A 14,964-nucleotide genomic window follows, 5' to 3' on the forward strand; every position below is an offset into this window, starting at 1 on the left:
TATTTTATGTTACAATTTTTTTGCAAATGTTAAGTAATAATTACTGTCGACAACTAAACGAATCCTATTAAATAAATCAATACGTGAATAACTGTATTTGAACCGATAAACATTTGATATTTTTTCCCGAGCAAAGGTTTGTATAGCTAATTATTTAGAATTGATGTAGCTTCGGATTGGTAAAAATTTTTTGCACTGAAAATTGATTGGTTGAGCATGTCCGGGACCTCGATAGAATTCTGAAAAAATGTGATCAAGTTGTAACATTCGTTACATAACATGATGATAGTTGAACACAAGTTGGTATGGTAGGTACTTCCTAAAAAATCGCATAATAGTACATTTACATACTAATCTCAAATTAACTCTCTCGTGAAATTACTGTCAACTATATTACTATGAGTGACGCTTGTGCTTAGCAGATGTCTTACTGTGTGTAATACATCATCAAAAGATACAAAATAGATTATATTTGTATTTTTTGGCGCGCCTTCATAAATGAATATAAATTATACAATGATTCTATACGTATCGATAACGCTTTTAGGATTATAGACAACAAAAAATAATATTAAAAAGTATCCTAGAGTAAAACCTGTCAATTTCTCACTGCTGGGATAAGGCCTCCTCATCCATTAAGGAGAGGGCTTGGAACATATTCCACCACGCTGTTCCAATGAGGCTTGGTGGAATGCACATGTGGCAGAATTTCTATGAAATTAGACACATGCAGGTTTCGTCACGATGTTTTCCTTGAGCACTTATATATAGTGGTGCTTGTCTGGGTATTGAACCCGCAATCATCGGTTAAGACGCACGCCTTCTAACCACTGGGCCATCTCAGCTCAAAAGTAAACTTGAAAATTACAATTATGTTTTCTCAACAGGTGTCCTCATAGATTTTATATCAGTACCAGTGACGGTAGGCTTTACATCAGCGACGTCTGTCATCATCGCCGTGTCTCAGCTCAAGGGATTACTGGGAATTCAGTTCAAATCAAAGGGTTTCATAGACACCTTAAAACAGGTAAAATACACATTGTAACTTGGAAATGTTTTTACACTTATGTTAAATTGAATTAATTTCTGTCTGCGTTTCAATTTTCCGTGTGAAGTGTACCTTACGAGAACCACAAGGTTATGTAATACCTATTTCTTAAATGACACGCTTAAATAAATCTTATATAACCGACGTCATTAGACAAAGGTAATTTCAGACAGGAAATAGTTCTGACTTTAACATATGTGTATAAATGTTACGATATACTAGGAGCAGTTTCGTCTTCGTCCTGTTGAAATACATATGTTATATACTTGTTAAGCTTCACCTATGTCAGGTTCATATACCTAATCTAAACTGGGGACCAAAACATGTGTGTATGTGTGTGTGTGTGTGTTTACTCAAAAAAACTCATTGAAATAATTCCAACAGCTTAGGAGTTTAATAACATAAACGCGGACAAAATAATTTATCTCAAGATGTTAAGTCCCCGTGACGTAATACAATAATAATTCATTTATAGAATACTATTAAATATGATACAATAAATTCCGTTCGAAATTCAAAATAATTGGCTGATTAAATGTAGAGTACCGTTTGATTGGTTTGTCTTTGAGTTAGCATATTTTCGTCGTGTTTTGTTTTCGAAATGTTTTCCTTTTAACAGAAATTCTAACAGTGTATATGAACCTTGGTCGAGACTTTGCCGATGTAAACTGAGCATAGTATATAATAACAGCCTGTAATTTTCCCACCGCTGGGCTAAGAGGCCTCCTCTCCCTTTGAGGAGAAGGTTTTAGATTGGACTCACGTGTAAATTAGAGTAATGAAATAATTTAAAACTCAGTGGTGTTGTCTGGGTTTATTGTCGAAGTAAAAAGAGTAACTACTGAGTTTCTTGCCGTTTCTTCTCGGTAGAACAGTACTTTCCGGACCGGTGGTAGCTTCACTCAAAATATTTGTTAAATGATGATTCAAAAGTGATTGTAAAATCCTACTTGAATAAAGTATATTTTGATTTTGATTTTTTTAAACCCACAATCATCGGTTAAGATGTACGTGTTCACACCACCTTGTTTAAAACCACTGGGTCATCTCAGCTCATCTCAGCTTACTAAACTGAGCGTTATATTGTTAACGTAATTGTAAGTGAGGTGACCTGATTCCACGAAACTGTTATATGGTAATAAACTCCTAAGGGTAATAAATACATCGTCCATATCGTCCTGCAGAGATCCCGTTAAACTCCAATTCATTGCTTTTCTTTTATTTTTCCGTAGAGCTGAAATTTTCCTGACGCGTACTTACACTGCGCACAGTTTCGTTTTTATTTAATGCAAGCTTTTTATGTTAATGAGAAATTTAGGAAATGGAAAACTGATTTGAAATTCTCAGCCGTCCCTGGGCAACGTATTATACTTTTACAAAATAATATTTAAGTATACCTCCTTATATCTGTTCATAATAAGCTGCACACCACCAGCGTTAAGTCCTATCTTAATTGCTATCTACTATATATCCAAAAGAGTTGTGCACATTTAAAATAAACTGCTGAAAAAAACAGCGATGTCAACCTTAATTATCATTAATAAATAAGACAATTATATAAATAAATAATTAGCGAAAAAGACTTTGTTTATTATCTCTACTACTAAAAAAAAATCACTTGGTTCAAATTCATACAACTGACTTAATCAAATCAATCTGATCATACTTACATTGTTGATCATTTTAAATATAGTAAAATATCTTCTAGTTTTTTAATTTGACAATTTATTTTTCATTAAGCCAACGAAATGAGGTCCGATTTTTTTCTTAAAAATGTACTCCTTTTCGCAATCTAATTGAAACGTAATCGTTACCAATCGCCGTCCTATTCTACTAATCGATCCAATCGGTGCGGTCAAAGTTGAATCGGAATATAATCAAGATTGTATCGTAATCGATATTCATAAAAATAGATCCTTATTTACGAAATCGTAAGCTAAGGTTTATTTATATCAGAATAAAATCCGAATTTGTATCGGAGTAGAATCGATAATCTATCATTGCCGCTATACGTTAGTAGAATCAGCCCCTATTGATAAAGGGAAGAACTTTAGTTGTTAACTAAATCAGTTTATTTTTTTAATATATATTGTTTTTTTAGGTTTTCATCAACATTCCAAACGCTAGACTGGCCGATAGTACATTGGGAATTTCGTGCATAATTATACTTCTTTTAATGAGGGTAAGTGTTCAATTGTTTATTTTATATTTTATTGCATACTAGCTGTGCCCGCAACCTTGGACGCGTTTGAATTTAATAAAAAAATATTGTAGCCTAAGTTACCCTATTATATCAGTTATCTGCCAGTGAAAGTCCCGTCAAAATCGGTCCAGCTGTTCCAGAGATCAGCTGGAACAAACAGATAGTCACACAGACAAAAATTGTAAAAAATGATATTTTGGTATATGTACCGTGTAAACATACATATGCGTTGATTAAAAATGGGCTATTTTAATATTACAAACAGACACTCCAATTGTATTATATGTATAGATTAATATCAAAATATACATAAAATAATCGTTCAACTGTATTATTGTTTATCAAAACCCACCCAAAAGAATTTTATGAGAATTTTATATTGAAGATATATTTAAAAGTATTGGATCACCCCACACTTTATGGCCGAAAGCTTTGTGTAATACAGACCTTATGTAGGTACAGTCGGGATAAGAAAAGGTTCGTCACCTTAAGATCTATTTTCGTGTGCTCATTATGAGCGATAATCTGCTTTACCGGTAGAGAATGACGTATTGCGTCGCAATGAAATGATGTTTAAATTCAAAAGGTACTAAGAGTTTAAGACTCGATAAAGGAATTAATTTGCTAAAAACTGACGAAGGTTTTCTTACTCTGACTGTACATCGTAAAACGCACGATTAATTAATCGCTGTATCGCGTGCATTGCGTGATAATGCCTATCTTGAGATTATATATTTTAACAATACATATTTATACTCCTTACGTTATATAAAATGTAATAAAGCTAAAGTGCCCAAAATAATAACATTTTATGTAGTCTTTTTTATTTTTTAAATCAGATTGGTAGTATGGCTCAAATAAAAAAAGTAAACACTTTACTGAAAACAATATACTTTTGCATAATTAAAAACTGTTTTAAATAATATTGTGCTGTTTTATTTCGGTCATGGCTTCAATCTTTTATCAAAGGCATGAAACGATTTAAAAAAATCAGTTAATTTTTTTATGAAAAATGTCACGTCAATGTAATAAAAAATTATGAAGATTCGAATACAAAGAGGCAATATTGAATACTTTAAATTATTATGGACGTTAATTTCTTGTTACTGTAGTTTTAATCCGCAATTATTTCGATAAAATCTTATTGTAATTTTAGCTTATATTAACAGGAAGTAATTTGTTAAACATGATTACTGTGTCACATTACGCCCTTTCACCTAGCCGAGTATGTCAAGTGAGATTATATCGCCAAACAGAATCCTTTGACAACGCGATTGTATCAATGTACCTTCACACGATAACAGCGTTACAGTCGCGATAGTGATGCGCGTTTGTTTTCATTTCACAAAGCCACTGTATTAGTGCGATTACTCTTTGCTATTCGAACCGATAATACGCCTTATTTATGTTTTACTCACTCACTTATTTGAAATTAGAACGCTTTTTTTGTTTTTATTCCAATTGTTCCGGAAGTACTAAAATAAGATCCCTTTTCAAATTTTTGTCATTTTTAAAAATAGAATGAAAACTCGTTCCATTTTAAATATCGGTGTGTGAAGTTAGCATCTCACAAAAAAAGCTATAGTGCCACTATACTCCAGCACAGTTCTAGCGTTCTTGATAGGTTAAATAAAAAAAAATCGAAAAATATAAAAATACAAAACCTCTTCTGATCTTTGCTTTATAACTTCTATAGAACGTAGATCTCAATGGATTTCGACTATTACTAGACTAGTTTTTGTGTTGTAATTCTCGAAATTCGTGTGCATATGTGAAACATAACTACACAGATATAGTATTTTACTTATATTTAACTATATGCACATTCTCTACACACAATTTATTAACTCGTCAAAATATTTTAGAAATTAGTTTCGGGACGCCTCGGGGCTTTAACAGCCCGCCCCCTAAAGCCGGCCTTGGGCGCGTATCTCGTAATGAATAAAGCATTAGCATCACGACCATATAAAATTTATATACTATCAGTAACGATTATTATCAATATATTAATGTATCGATAAGAATCTCTCGTAAAAATAATATGTATAGTACGACACAACTTAGATGTAGCATCGGCTAAATTTCGTAAAACCGATCACATCCGAATTATCAATATTTATTTGTTATGTGAATATGATCTCTACATAAACGTAATAACTTCTAATATCATATGACCTAATATAATCGTCAAGTTGACATTTATATTGCTAATTCATAGCGTCGAATGGCGCGATAGGGAGCTTTGTATTGGTTGTATAAATCGTCAGTAATCGGTTTTATTAAATTTGCCGATGCTACATCTAAGTTGTGTCGTATTATACATTTTTCCCACATAAATATCCCTACCGAACGAATAAGAAAAAAAAACAAAATATGGAAACATTTGATCACACTTCACCTTATTCAGAAACTGTATAAATGCTTTTGTTTGCAGAAAATGAAAGATATGAACACGTCGCCGAATAAAAAAAGTTTAAAGAAGATATTATGGCTGTTATCAACTTCGAGAAATGCTATAATCGTTCTTGTATGTTCTATAATGGCTTTCACATGGGAGTCGCATTCAGTATCGCCGTTCAAACTCACCGGAACTGTGAAGTAGGTTATTACTTTTAAATTCTTTTATACCATTATTTATAGCTCTTTGGGAATTTCGACTGTAATAATAATTGTTTTTATTAAGGTAAGTGTTTGAATTGCGGATAATTTATTCTGTAAGTTCCAGTTTTTCTTCATATCGTTACATTTTATAATTTTGCTATTAATTTTGCATTTGTATTTGTTTAAACTATGCGTTAAAAGGCTTTGCTAAGCCTACGTTTTTACTTGGTGGTCAATTTCATAGCTTACGATAAAATTATAAATTAAAAAGAAAATTAGATTAAATTTATAATTTATTTTTTTCATAATTCCAATGAAAACAATTATGAGTAACTTTATTAGCCATTTATCGTTAATTATAACGTACTTAAATAAAGAAATAAAAAAACATTACAATTCTTAATTAACGATAAGCGTTTCTAAGAAAAATAAACATACAACACTGTAAAGTATAAATTTTATATTATTCGTATTAATATATCGTTGATAAAAAAATGTCGCACGTTATTTATTTATCTACTACGACGAAGTAAGTAAAGATTATTGTCGATTTTTCATTTTCCTCGCTGTGCACATTTCCTGGCCAATAAGACCTGGAAGGGACCCAAATTTTGCGAAAAATAAAATGATATGGTGTGGTAAATTAGAATTTCTTGCTAGGATTTAAGGCTTTAAGTCAGTTTATACATGATGATTATCTCATTACCAATTTATTAATAGCATGAGATATATATAATACTCTATGTATATGAAGAAGTGTACCTTCTCTATGTTCCCTTATTCAGTATCCAATGGAACAGTAAATTAGATGCGATTGAAAAGAGTTCAAGTGTGAAACGCCTTTATGCACTTTTCAAGGTCCGATCTATGGTCGTCCATTTACAAAATTTAAAAAAAAGAATCAATTTTTTTTTTATTTCCGAGATGTGTTCTTTAAATTTTAGAGGTTTTGCGGCCTTATGAGCCACTAGACTAACAAAGTCTTTACAGCTCTAATCAGTAATTAATTGTGAAATGAAAGCAATTGCCGCTGATTTGTCATTTAATTGCGTGCGCTAAACTCACATAAACGCTCTTTGATTCTAATCACGCAAATAAATATTTCTTTAGAATCATTTTTTTACGTCTATTTCATATTGTAATTACCCTTTGGCCTCATTATCATATATCTGTGTATGAATTGAAATGTTCTTTTTGTCATAACTCCGTTAGATTTCCAATTAATAAATAAAGCGCTGATATTTATAATCATTACAAAAGGTCATAGGCGGTTGTTTTGTTTCCGCTTTGCATTCTCAATATGTAAATTAGCAACTTCATTGCATTAATAAAAAAGATTAGTTTTATATGAGACGTTGATTTGAGGTTAAACTTGGGCGTTGAGGTTATGACTCGTATGACGTTCTTTTGTTAAAGTATGATGCTCTTTTGTTTTGTAATGCCCTCTCCGCTCTTGTGTACGAGTAATTCCTTACTAGTATTATTATAATGATAAAAATAATAATTGTTTTATTAATTTCATCAATTCTGCTGATAAACGAATGTCCGTGTCAATATTTCTCTCTGAATGATTATGATATGATGTTTTCCTTCATCGGAAATATAATGATTAATAAATAGCAGTGAATTATTAAAGCTCAATGCTTAGCCGGAATTAAAACCTGCGATAAACCTTCGATTGAGGTCAACGCGTTGTCAACCATGCCATCACAGTTTTCTTGAATGTATATTTACGATTATAATATAACTAGCGGCCCGTCCCATCTTCGCACGGACGACATAAGAATTTTTTTTTTGTATAATAGTTTGTTTATTTATTCGAGTCGAGATGGCCCAGTGGTTAGAACGCGTGCATCTTAACCAATGATTGCGGGTTCAAACCCAGGTAAGCACCGCTGATTCAGGTGCTTAATTTGTCTTTATAATTCATCTCGTGCTCAGCGGTGAAGGAAAAACATCGTGAGGAAACCTGCATGTGACAAATTTCATTGAAATTCTGTCACATGCTAATTCCACCAACCCTCATTGGAACAGCGTGGTGGAATATGTTCCAAACGTTCTACTCAAAGGGAGAGGAGGCCTTTATCCCAGCTGTGGGAATTTACAGGCTGTTGTTGTTGTTGTTATTTATTCCAGAGTGTTTAGCAATCGTTCTATTTTTAATTTATTTACAATAAAACCTTAATAATTTATAAACTTAAATCTTGCTTATGAATCCGTCAATCTATTAGTAAAAACCGCATGAAAACTTCTGAACGGATTTTCATGCATTTTGGAGTAAATCGTGAATGTACAAACGGACAGACGCAGACGGGGAATATTGTTTTATAATTTGTAGTGCAATTATATTATCTGGGGATTGCGAATGATTATTACAGACTGTGGAATATAGTTTGTGTCATAGAAACGTCTTTCATTAGTTAACATGCGTATGATCTCATAATATATGGACGTCAAATAATGGAATAGTAACTGATAATATTAATTTGGAGATGGTTAAATGTAAATCATTCCTCTATATATGTTTAACGTAATCATAAAGGAAATATATGTCAGCCACAAACAGCCTGAAGTTCTTATTAGGTGTTTCGGTTTACGAACCATTAAAAAAAAAGTAAAGTAACAGCCTGTAAATTACCCACTGCTGGGCTTAGGCCTCCTTTCCCATTAAGGAGAGGGTTTGGAACATATTCCACCACGATGTTCCAATGCAAGTTAGTGAAATGCACATGTGGCAGAATTTCGATGAAATTATACACATGCAGGTTTCCTCACGATGTTTTCCTTCACCGCCGAGCACGACATGAATTATAAACACAATATGTGCTTAACATATAAATACAGTGGTGCTTGTCTGGGTTTGAACCCGCAATCATCGATTAAGATGCACGCGTTCTAACCACTGGGCCATCTCGGCTCTTACGAACCAATGCTATTGTTAAATTAATCATCAATCAATAACTACAATCAATAACTACAATACAAAGAATAAAGGAATTTGATTTGATAGCACCATCAAATCAAAAATAAGGTTATATCATCGACATATATGTATGTAACATTATTAGAATTGAAAAATATGATCATCATCAGTATGATGATGTATTAAGGCTTCAAATCATATGTGCTTAATTTCTTTGATGTATGTCTGTATGTGTGTTTTTTTATGGTATAGGTTGGCGGACGAGCATATGGGCCACCTGATGGTAAGTGGTCACCATCACCCATAGACAACGACGCTGTAGGAAATATTAACTATTCCTTACATTATCAATGTGCCACCAGCCTTGGGAACTAAGATGTTATGTCCCTTGTGCCTGTAGTTACACTGGCTCACTCACCCTTCAAACCGGAACACAACAATACTGAGTACTGTTATTTGGCGGTAGAATAACTAGTAAATGGGTGGTACCTACCCAGACGGGCTTGCACAAAGCCCTACCACCACGTTTGTCCACGAATTCCTTGTCTCGAAAACTAAAATTTGCCAAGATATATATAACTAAAGTCGTGTTATATTAATGAATTCGACATTATTTCGTGTATTTGAATGTTTTATGTTTTATCCTACAATAGGCGATTTGTTCTAGAGAAGGGCTGCCCTCGTGGTCGATACCACCGTTTGGCACCGAGCACGACGGTAGGAATGTGACGTTTATCGAAATGTGCTCAGAATTGGGTTCTTCAATAGTACTTGTTCCAATTATCGGAGTACTCGGAAACGTCGCCATTGCTAAAGCGTTCGGTACGTATGCTGTTATATTAAGTGATGTATTTCTAGTACTGGCTCTTGCATACATTTATAATTAATTCTGTGTTATTATATTGTTCGTTACGTCTCTTTATATGATTTGAGCCATGCGTAATTAATAAGTTTAAAGCTCATATCATGAATCAACAATATATATTTTTTAAACATAATTATAAAAACATAACTCATTAGCGCAATAGTAGTAGATTTTAAAGTCGTAGGTTTGATTTTGAGCCCTTGGGCTTATACACTTTTTAATCGAAGGACTAAACAAATGAAATTAGAATACGGTACATACAAATATTATTTTATATGATATTAGAAATATTAAGCGTTACATCGCCAATGCGCCACAGACCTATGGGAATTAAGATGTTACGTCCCACGATTACACTGTAATTATAAGATAGATATTGATTTTAGTATTATCTCTTACTCTGTGTTATATTAATACTCTCGTAATGATTAAATGCCAAACCAAGTTATTACACGAGTTTATTTATCTGTATAGATACGATCTAACTGCTTCTTTTTAAGTTACGGCTATTTGCCATCCAAAACTACTCTTTTTTATTTTAGACTACCGCTACCTATAGCTCTATCTATTACTACTAATATTATAAAGAGGTAAAATTTGTGTGTTTTTTATGTAGGAGGGAATGTCCAGAAATAATAAGCCAATTCATTTTTTTCACTTGTAAAGTACATTATTCCCGAATAGTATAAATTATATTTATATAGTTTAATTTTATAAAGTTTTAAAAAAAAAATTTAATTAATACCACACTTAAAGTCAGAGCCAGTCACTTGTATTTCATATTTATAATTCAAATATGCATTTTGTATGTTAAATGGCAAATTCCACATTGGTGAAGCTGAGGTTTTGCTTGTGAAACTGTTAAATTGATTAAAAGCTTATATACTTCAAAATATCTAGGAATCCGAAAACACTTGGGCCTTTTCTTATTGCAGCTAGTGGCGAGTCGGTCGATGCGACGCAGGAACTACTAACATTATCCCTTTCAAATGTCTTGGGCTCGTTTGTAAGCGCCATGCCAATAACTGGCTCTTTTTCACGCAGCGCGGTGAACCATGCCAGCGGCGTCGCTACTCAATTTGGAAGCATTTACACAGGTAAGTTAAAGATTTATTTTACTTATCAATTCAATTTCTTTATTCAATAGTATTTTTTTTACTCGTGCAATAAAATTATAATCGTCTACCGAGAGTTCTACTGTTGGTCTAAGGTCTTCTTGAGAACGCTATCCCTATATATATATATATGGTTAATTTTATATTTTACTAGCTGTTACACGCGGCTTTGCTTGCGTAAAAAATAGTTATACTAAATGTATTAAAATACAAGTAAAAATAAATGAACTGAAAATATTACATTGATGTAATACCTCTTTTTTTACAACACTTTTTGCAATTAAAAAGTAGCCTACATAGGCTACTAGGGAAAGGACATCCTTTCCCAGGCTCTAGAATATTTGTGTATGAAATTTTATTTAAATCGGCCCAATAGTTTTGGCCGTAAGGCAAGACAGACAGACAGAGTTACTTTCGCATTTATAATATTGGTATGGATTGCTAAGCACGAGATTAATCATAAACATCAATTAAGTGCATGCATGGAATTGAATTCGTCATCTTCGTTAAGATCACGTGTTCTACCCACACGTGTATACATTGTGAATACTTTATATAAAAAATACAACATACGAGGTCATGAGCGGCCCGGCGCTTATGAAACATCGAAATTGATAGATATCAAGTAATGACGTATTATTACAGAAATCAAATGATTATTTCATTGATATTAAATTTAGATAATACTATTGACATAATCATAACGATATACATTAGTGAAGTATATACACTCACAAAAGAGCAGGATAGCAACAATCAAAATCAAAATAAACTTTATTCAAGTAGGCGTTTATAAGCACCTTTGACTCGTCATTTTCAATTAAGTGAAGCTACCATCGGTTTGGAAAGTAGATTCTACCGAGAAGAACCGGAAAGAAACTCAATAGTTACTCGTTTTCAACATTTTAAAAATACCGTCATGTCAGTTAAATACAATTTATATATGTATGTAATAGATCCTGCCTGGAAGTCAACAGGTATTATTAGTAGGTGGTAGTGTTTATTTGACAATCAATAAGTAAGTGTAATGCTTCTATATTGAATAAAGGAATTTGAGTTTGAATTATCTCCACGTTTTATCACGTATCATCTATAAAATCTTGTATCGAATAATATGCCTTTTTTACCAATGTATTTTTAACAAAGGATTTGAACTTACGTAACGGCAAAGTTACAAATGTCTGTGCCGTCATGAGCACATAAAATACTTTTAGAACTATGAGCGCCTCACTGATGGGACAGTACTTGACAGTCATTAGTAAGGCGCTCCCACAAAGCTGTTTATATAGAGATAGTAGAAAGGGATGACAATATAATAGAACGTTATGTCCTTTGCCATTACGCCATACGAGTCGATACTGTCCGATGCATGTGCAATTGTTACCAGAAAGAGATCACCACATCAGTGATAAGACCGCCCTTAAAATGATTTTTCTTTTAAGATTATTTGTTTTACATCATCATTGTAAGAAATATACATCATTCTTTACCGTCAACAATTCGCCGCCAACCATGGAAACTAAACTGTCCCTTACGCCTGAAGTTACACTGGCTCACATACTCAAACCGAAGAAGAACCAAAGAACACAACAATACTAAACATTGATTCTTGTTGGTGGAATATTTGATAAATATTCATCATGGGAGGTACACACAAAGACAAAGCTCTACTAAACAATATACTTAATTGTTTACAATTATCATTGATTCAATAAAAGGTTATGTAAATTTGAAAAGACTTAATTGCCACTACTGCACCAGTAGTACTTAATGATTTTGTACAATAAACATAATTACTTGTTTTTATTAATATAATAAATCGAATTTGCTATTTCATTTTACTATCTATTATAATTGTAGAGGCCTTGATAGATAGATTGGATGACGTTTATCAACTTAAACAATCGCTTCTATTTTTTTATGGTTTGTTATTGCAAATACACGAATAATATAACTGTTGTTTTTTTTTATCGATATATTTTCAATACTGTGCGAAATTAGTTAGTTTTTTCGTATTAAATTTTAACCAAATACTTACAAAGATAATAAAGCGTATTACGTAATTATTGTAGTGTTATTTCAGTTTAGCTTTTGAAATGTAATTCAATGAACATTGAAGTTACCGTTTGAAAATTTGTTAGAATTGTCTTTTTTTTATTTTTTTTATTTGTAGTATTAATATTATTTTGCATTATTCTTACAATTATAGTTTACAAAACAGATTGACTCCTTGATTGATATTTCCATAGCATTTAAGTTTCTTTTTTCGTATTAAATATCTCCTTCCTGAGAGGTACTTCGCCTCTATAGCCCTACAAGTCATTGGACTTAAATATCTATTTATAATTTTTGATTATTTATGTTTATTTATTTAAAGTTAATTCAATGTATGATATATTTTATATATGTAGTATTTCGTTCCAGGTATATTGGTTCTGTTATCACTAAGTCTTCTTACGCCGTACTTCTATTATATACCGAAAGCATCCCTCGCTGCCGTCGTGATATGCGCGGTTATATTTATGATTGAATATGAGGTTAGTATAAGATTTTATTAAGGTTAAAAAAGGTTGTATATTATTTATTATAAAAGAAAAAAATTTAAGTCATTCAATAGGAACTGTGTAATAGTTCTGCATAATATGCGATGATCATTCGAAAACTATATTTGTCAATTTTATTATAAAAAGTATAATTCGATTTTTAAATTTTTATACCGACATAAATACTTCCTTACGTTTAACAATGCAGTTATATTTATAATTACATTGTTGATAGACTAATGCATTACTTCAAAACTTACGTCATTTTAATTGTAGCTTAAAATGTACATATTTATAACATTTTGTCAATTCTCCCGACGTCCATAAGATTACTTCTTTTACATCTACTATCAATGTATTTGTGTGTTATTTAGTGTGTTAATCGCGTTAAAACATCTAAATTAATCGGTATGAGATTATGATCTAATTACCAAATCGTCGCGTCATTAGCGTAAACGTTATAGACTACAATTTTATTTTCTTTTTTTTATCTACCTTTTCAATTCAATTCAATGCGTTCTCCCCAATGATGTTGTAGTAAACAGATTTGTTATTAACGCGCAAAAAGTGATGACTAGAAAACGACCTAATTGGGACGTTTGCCTTTAGTCGTTTTACGTAGTAATACGTTATTATACATCATAATTACGTAGTAATACGTTTTGCGTAATTAAAACATCTAGTTATACCTTTAACTTATTGTTCTTATCAAGCTATCCTTTTTACTTTTAACGAAATGTAAAAATAAACTAAAATAAACGGTCCCCGGCGCGGCACACTTTTCTTTTCTGTTGTTTAGTATGGATATAACATATCTGTTTATTAGAATATAATTGGTTCTCCCGCAACCGTGCAAGATAATTATAAAATTATATAGTATGAATAAAAAAAAACACAATCTTATATTTGGTTCCGTATTAATTTATTTTGTAATGAATGTTGCAGGTCGTGAAACCGATGTGGCGTTCGCGCCGCGCCGACCTCGTGCCGGCGTTCGCTACCTTTGTCCTCTGCCTCGTCGTCGGAGTCGAACTGGGCATAGTCGCTGGAGTCCTACTGAATGTTATATTACTCCTGTATCCGAGTGCAAGACCAACTATGGAAGCTGAAATTGTAACGGTAAATATTCCATACATTTCTAGTATTCTCAGCGTACTTGCTACGCTGAGTGTACTCTGTGCCTTATTGTTCGAAATCGTGGAAGAGGTATTAAGAATGGATGATATACCTATAACTGTTAAGATGGTGTATATTCTTAAAGATATAAAATATTTTTGTAAGAATTGTGACGTACATAATTTCATTGTTTATCTGACTAAACAGTGTTAACAATTATTTTATAGGTCAATACGTACACGCTTTTAGAACAACAGACAAAAAACGTCCTTAAATGGTCAAATGTAAATTTAAAAAATCGTTACACAATGTTCGTCTTATAAGCAATATAAAATTACGAATTGAATATTGGAGTGATCAAAAGAAACGATGGCGTACAGTACCAAAAAATAAATAAATAATTTCGTTAACAACAATTATATTAAAAAAGTTTTTTTCGACAGTTCTAATATTCGAAGAGTTTTTTTCCTAACAGTAATATATTTTTGACAATCGATAATTGATTGGTCTTCACAATAATTATAATTACCTACTTACTTCATAAGAAAGT

The 14,964-nt window shown here is 32.1% G+C and overlaps 1 protein-coding gene across 2 annotated transcripts in view; it reads left to right on the top strand.

Annotated features, from left to right (window-relative positions):
• Positions 1-14,964, top strand: part of LOC124529639 (sodium-independent sulfate anion transporter) — a 41,410-nt gene that overhangs the window by 19,999 nt on the left and 6,447 nt on the right. For both annotated transcript variants that reach the window (XM_047103460.1, XM_047103461.1), the window contains exons 4-10: positions 888-1,027; positions 3,150-3,230; positions 5,686-5,849; positions 9,443-9,597; positions 10,576-10,737; positions 13,180-13,292; positions 14,244-14,417. In XM_047103460.1, coding sequence (XP_046959416.1) covers positions 888-1,027; positions 3,150-3,230; positions 5,686-5,849; positions 9,443-9,597; positions 10,576-10,737; positions 13,180-13,292; positions 14,244-14,417 — 989 coding nt within the window. The remainder of the gene's footprint in view (positions 1-887; positions 1,028-3,149; positions 3,231-5,685; positions 5,850-9,442; positions 9,598-10,575; positions 10,738-13,179; positions 13,293-14,243; positions 14,418-14,964) is intronic.

This window comes from Vanessa cardui, chromosome 5 (assembly GCF_905220365.1).
Source record: "Vanessa cardui chromosome 5, ilVanCard2.1, whole genome shotgun sequence".
In the NCBI taxonomy this organism is placed as follows: Eukaryota; Metazoa; Arthropoda; class Insecta; order Lepidoptera; family Nymphalidae; genus Vanessa; species Vanessa cardui.